The 5,608-nt window shown below is 39.8% G+C and overlaps 1 protein-coding gene across 2 annotated transcripts; it reads right to left on the bottom strand.

Moving 5' to 3' along the window:
* Positions 1 to 3,027: 3,027 nt before the first annotated feature.
* On the bottom strand, positions 3,028 to 4,952 carry LOC140363694 (complement C1q-like protein 4). Of its 2 annotated transcripts, XM_072450305.1 has the most exons (4): positions 4,470 to 4,952; positions 4,312 to 4,436; positions 4,045 to 4,182; positions 3,028 to 3,342 (listed from the first exon to the last, which is right to left on the bottom strand). In XM_072450305.1, exons 2-4 carry the CDS (start codon positions 4,433 to 4,435, stop codon positions 3,056 to 3,058), a joined length of 549 nt encoding a protein of 182 aa, XP_072306406.1. In that variant the 5' UTR covers position 4,436; positions 4,470 to 4,952; the 3' UTR covers positions 3,028 to 3,055. The 2 variants fall into 2 exon arrangements, with proteins under 2 accessions (XP_072306406.1, XP_072306405.1); XM_072450304.1 differs by having other exon boundaries at positions 4,312 to 4,944.
* Between the last annotated feature and the right edge of the window lie 656 nt (positions 4,953 to 5,608).

The raw sequence follows: 5,608 nt of genomic DNA, 5'->3' as shown, positions 1-5,608 counted from the left end.
TCTGCAGAGGAACTTAATACAGAGCGACCCACGTGCTTCATTATCCTGAATATAAACCCAACAGAGACCGGATCAGGGTCCTAATCAAGTCCAGATTCTTGGACAGACTTTTTGTGGGTCTGGTCCAAGTCCAGGTCCTAAACCTCCTCATTTTACAGTGGCTTTGGACCAAAACCAGATTCAGGGGGATTCTGGTCCAAACATGAGCTCAACACGGAAATCCATGTCCTCAACTCACACTGCAATAAGACCTAGTTTAGTCCTGGTTTAGTCCTGGTTTAGTCCTGGTTTAGACCTGGTTTAGTCCTGGTTTAGTCCTGGTTTAGTCCTGGTTTAGACCTGGTTTAGTCCTGGTTTAGTCCTGGTTTAGTCCTGGTTTAGACCTGGTTTAGTCCTGGTTTAGACCTGGTTTAGACCTGGTTTAGTCCTGGTTTAGACCTGGTTTAGACCTGGTTTAGACCTGGTTTAGTCCTGGTTTAGTCCTGGTTTAGACCTGGTTTAGACCTGGTTTAGACCTGGTTTAGATGTGGTTTAGACCTGGTTTAGACCTGGTTTAGTCCTGGTTTAGACCTGGTTATAGAGGTAGAGGTATATAAGGTATATAGGTATATAGAGGTAAAGATATTAAGATATATATTTGTATATAGAGTTATAGATATATAGGTATAGATTATGAAATTTCCCCATGTGTGGACAATAAAGGAATATCTTAAGAGATATAGAAGTATATAGAGGTATAATAGAGATATAGAGAGGTATATAGAGATACAGAGGTATATAGATATATAGATGTAGAGATATATAGAGGTGTATAGTTATAGAGGTATATAGAGTTATAGATATATAGAGGTATATAGTTATAGAGTTATAGAGGTATATAGAGTTATAGATATATAGAGGTATATAGTTATAGAGTTATAGAGGTATATAGAGTTATAGATATATAGAGGTATATAGAGTTATAGATATATAGAGGTGTATAGAGTTATAGATATATAGAGGTGTATAGAGTTATAGATATATAGAGGTATATAGTTATAGATATATAGAGGTATATAGTTATAGATATATAGAGGTATATAGAGTTATAGATATATAGAGGTGTATAGAGTTATAGATATATAGAGGTGTATAGTTATAGATATATAGAGGTATATAGAGTTATAGATATATAGAGGTGTATAGAGTTATAGATATATAGAGGTATATAGAGTTATAGATATATAGAGGTGTATAGAGTTATAGATATATAGAGGTATATAGAGTTATAGATATATAGAGGTATATAGTTATAGAGTTATAGAGGTATATAGAGTTATAGATATATAGAGGTATATAGTTATAGAGTTATAGAGGTATATAGAGTTATAGATATATAGGGGTATATAGAGTTATAGATATATAGAGGTATATAGAGTTATAGATATATAGAGGTATATAGTTATAGAGGTATATAGTTATAGATATATAAAGGTGTATAGAGTTATAGATATATAGAGGTGTATAAAGTTATAGATATATAGAGGTGTATAGAGTTATAGATATATAGAGGTATATAGAGTTATAGAGGTATATAGAGGTATATAGAGTTATAGATATATAGAGGTATATAGAGTTATAGATATAAAGGTATATAGAGTTATAGATATATAGAGGTATATAGAGTTATAGATATATAGAGGTATATAGAGTTATAGAGGTATATAGAGGTATATAGAGTTATAGATATATAGAGGTGTATAGAGTTATAGATATATAGAGGTATATAGAGTTATAGAGGTATATAGAGGTATATAGAGTTATAGATATATAGAGGTATATAGTTATAGATATAAAGGTATATAGAGTTATAGATATATAGAGGTATATAGTTATAGATATATAGAGGTATATAGTTATAGATATAAAGGTATATAGAGTTATAGATATATAGAGGTATATAGAGTTATAGATATATAGAGGTATATAGAGTTATAGATATATAGAGGTATATAGAGTTATAGATATAAAGGTATATAGAGTTATAGATATATAGAGGTATATAGAGTTATAGATATATAGAGGTATATAGTTATAGATATATAGAGGTATATAGAGTTATAGATATATAGAGGTATATAGTTATAGAGGTATATAGAATTATAGATATAAAGGTATATAGAGTTATAGATATATAGATGTATATAGAGTTATAGATATAAAGGTATATAGAGTTATAGATATATAGAGGTATATAGAGTTATAGATATATAGAGGTATATAGAGTTATAGATATAAAGGTATATAGAGTTATAGATATATAGAGGTGTATAGAGTTATAGATATATAGAGGTGTATAGAGTTATAGATATATAGAGGTGTATAGAGTTATAGATATAAAGGTATATATAGTTATAGATATATAGAGGTGTATAGAGTTATAGATATAAAGGTATATAGTTATAGATATATAGAGGTATATAGTTATAGAGGTATATAGAATTATAGATATATAGAGGTGTATAGAGTTATAGATATATAGAGGTGTATAGTTATAGATATAAAGGTATATAGTTATAGATATATAGAGGTATATAGTTATAGAGGTATATAGAATTATAGATATATAGAGGTGTATAGAGTTATATAAAGTTATAGATATATAGAGTCATAGGTCTATAATTGTTGCCACAGATGTCACTTTTACTTTGGCTGTTTTCATGTTGTTGCTCGTTTTATAGATTGGTCGTTAATATAAGCAAACGGTAAAGCAGTTGAAGAGGCTCTTTACTCTTTCCATATCAATATCAGCTGATCTTTTGTTCTGAATTTAGTTCAAATTCCAATCATTTCATTTCCACCTGTAGCACTCATAAACAAAGACCTGTATATTTGTTCCAGCTAGTTCGTATAGAAATAACATTTAAAGTTATTCAATGCATTTGCTATTTCCCTTGTGTCATTTAAGATAAAGTTATCCTTCATAAAATGATTTAGGAAAGTACTATGACTTTGTTTATTTATGTGAAGTGTTTAATAGACACATGATCTCTTGTGCTTCAGGAGCTCTATGACATCACAGGGGGTGGAGCAGGAAGCCACTGAACATGTTGTTTTGCCCACGAAGCCCATAGATGGACTTTCCCCTCTCGAGCTCCACGTACACCATGTCTCCGACCTCTAGAACCAACGTGTCGGCACGGCTCACCGAGTCGTGAGTGTCCGAGGGCGCTTCGTCGAATACGTAGGCCACAAACTCTGTGTTTCTCTTCAGTGCAGCTCTCATATTTGGGGCGGGGTCAAAGGTGGCCATCAGTGAGAAGTAGAAGAAATGCAAGCCTTTGACTGGAGCAGTGAAGATTCCTGCAACAGAAGCAGGACCATTAGTCCTGAGCCACGTCTGGACTGGTTCACTTTGGAGCGCTACGCAATGTCCACCAAGAGTCTGGCTCTCTTGGTGGACTTTAGCTCAGGGGGAGGAGCTCCACAGCACAGCCAGATGATTGGACGAGAGAGACAACACAGACTCAGGCCAAAACAAGAGGCGAAAAGCAGAGAAACACAAAAGAATCATTTGTCTCCAAACTCTCCAAGCTCCGTGTTTCCACTGATGCTAACGACTATGTGGAGCCTTAGCAACACAAAGCTAGCGTAGCGCGTTAGCAACAGCTGTTTCCCGTTTATGGTACTCGCTTTGTCGAGAGCCACAATCTGATATTTCCAGGTCATAAAGCGTCTGACATGATCCAAAGCCAAAGCATGACATAAAGAGAGGTTCAGACGCCACGCCCCTCACAAACACTAGCTTTAGCCACGCCCCTCACACACACACAAACACACACACACACACACACACACACACACACACTGTAACTCGCTCAGGGGTCTGTACCTGTCGGAGGGGGGCGGGGTCTGTACCTGGAGGGGGGCGGGGTCTGTACCTGTCGGAGGGGGGCGGGGTCTGTACCTGGAGGGGGGCGGGGTCTGTACCTGTCGGAGGGGGGCGGGGTCTGTACCTGGAGGGGGGCGGGGTCTGTACCTGTCGGAGGGGGGCGGGGTCTGTACCTTTGGCAAAGTTGTAGTTGTTGCCCACGTTGGTCAGGACTCTCTTGAACAGGATGGTTGTGTCGATGTTGTACGGGCCGTAGTTTCCCTGCTCATTGTTTGGATTGAGACCAGCAGTGAAGGCCACACGGGGGGGATCTGAGGGGGCAAACAAACGTGTGTTACTAATGGAGCCGGAGTCTCATGAGTTCAATGCTCAACAAACACAAACAATTAAGACAAATAATCACAGTATTTTCTCACATTCTCCGGTCAGAACATACTCACTTTGCAACTGGAGCAAAGATCTCTCCAGATTCTCCACTCTGGTCTGGAGGTTCTGGCTCTCATCCCCCGACTGGACTGAACACACACACCCTCCCAACAGCACCAGCAGCACTGCAGTCTGCATCCTGGTCCAGACCTGGTCCAGACCTGGTTCAGACCTGGTTCAGTCCTGGTTCAGTCCTGGTTCAGTCCTGGTTCAGTCCTGGTTCAGACCTGGTTCAGTCCTGGTTCAGTCCTGGTTCAGTCCTGGTTCAGTCCTGGTTCAGACCTGGTTCAGACCTGGTTCAGACCTGGTTCAGACCTGGTTCAGTCCTGGTTCAGTCCTGGTTCAGTCCTGGTTCAGACCTGGTTCAGTCCTGGTTCAGTCCTGGTTCAGTCCTGGTTCAGACCTGGTTCAGTCCTGGTTCAGTCCTGGTTCAGTCCTGGTTCAGTCCTGGTTCAGACCTGGTTCAGTCCTGGTTCAGTCCTGGTTCAGTCCTGGTTCAGTCCTGGTTCAGACCTGGTTCAGTCCTGGTTCAGTCCTGGTTCAGACCTGGTTCAGACCTGGTTCAGACCTGGTTCAGTCCTGGTTCAGTCCTGGTTCAGTCCTGGTTCAGACCTGGTTCAGTCCTGGTTCAGTCCTGGTTCAGTCCTGGTTCAGACCTGGTTCAGGACCCGTATTTGACCAGATTAGAACCCGTTAACATCGAAAACTCTTTCATAACTGACCTGGGCCAAAGTGCAGCCACAATCGAAAATAAATGTTTACATGTCTGGATAGATCAATAACTTCAAATGTATATGTCTGGCAGCCAAATAAAGACAGTCCTGAAGTCCAAAGGGGAGTTTATTATGTTTGGATTGTAATAATGTATAGATCTGAAAACTTTGATTACAGTCATACAACCTCCGTATACTAAGAATACTAGATTGTACCTTAGAAGACGCTCTGCCCTCTGTTATGGGGCCCACGTGATGGTCCGGGGCCCACGTTCTACCCTCTGTGATGGTCCGGGGCCCACGTGATGGTCCGGGGCCCACGTTCTGCCCTCTGTGATGGTCCGGGGCCCACGTGATGGTCCGGGGCCCACGTTCGGCCCTCTGTGATGGTCTGGGGCCCACGTGATGGTCCGGGGCCCACGTTCTGCCCTCTGTGATGGTCCGGGGCCCACGTGATGGTCCGGGGCCCATGTTCGGCCCTCTGTGATGGTCTGGGGCCCACTTATAGAAGTGTATGTAGAAGTGTAAAGGTATAAAAGTGTAAAAGTGTAAAAGTGTAAAGTGTAAAAGTATAAAAGTATAAAAGTGTAAAAGTGTA

The sequence above is a fragment of the Eucyclogobius newberryi genome, unplaced genomic scaffold (genome assembly GCF_026437365.1).
Source record: "Eucyclogobius newberryi isolate DKJ021-1_F unplaced genomic scaffold, fEucNew1.0.hap1 SCAF_178, whole genome shotgun sequence".
NCBI classification, from domain to species: domain Eukaryota; kingdom Metazoa; phylum Chordata; class Actinopteri; order Gobiiformes; family Gobiidae; genus Eucyclogobius; species Eucyclogobius newberryi.
This window is presented reverse-complemented; position numbering and strand designations above follow the sequence as displayed.

Bases quoted from the DNA above. Each gene is read 5' to 3' on its own strand.
- LOC140363694 (XM_072450305.1), bottom strand. From the start codon at position 4,435: ATGCAGACTGCAGTGCTGCTGGTGCTGTTGGGAGGGTGTGTGTGTTCA. The intron at 4,183-4,311 runs GTGAGTATGTTC...TTGCCCCCTCAG, and splicing joins ATCTTTGCTCCAGTTGCAAA to ATCCCCCCCGTGTGGCCTTC. The intron at 3,343-4,044 runs GTACAGACCCCG...CTTCTGTTGCAG, and splicing joins CAACTACAACTTTGCCAAAG to GAATCTTCACTGCTCCAGTC.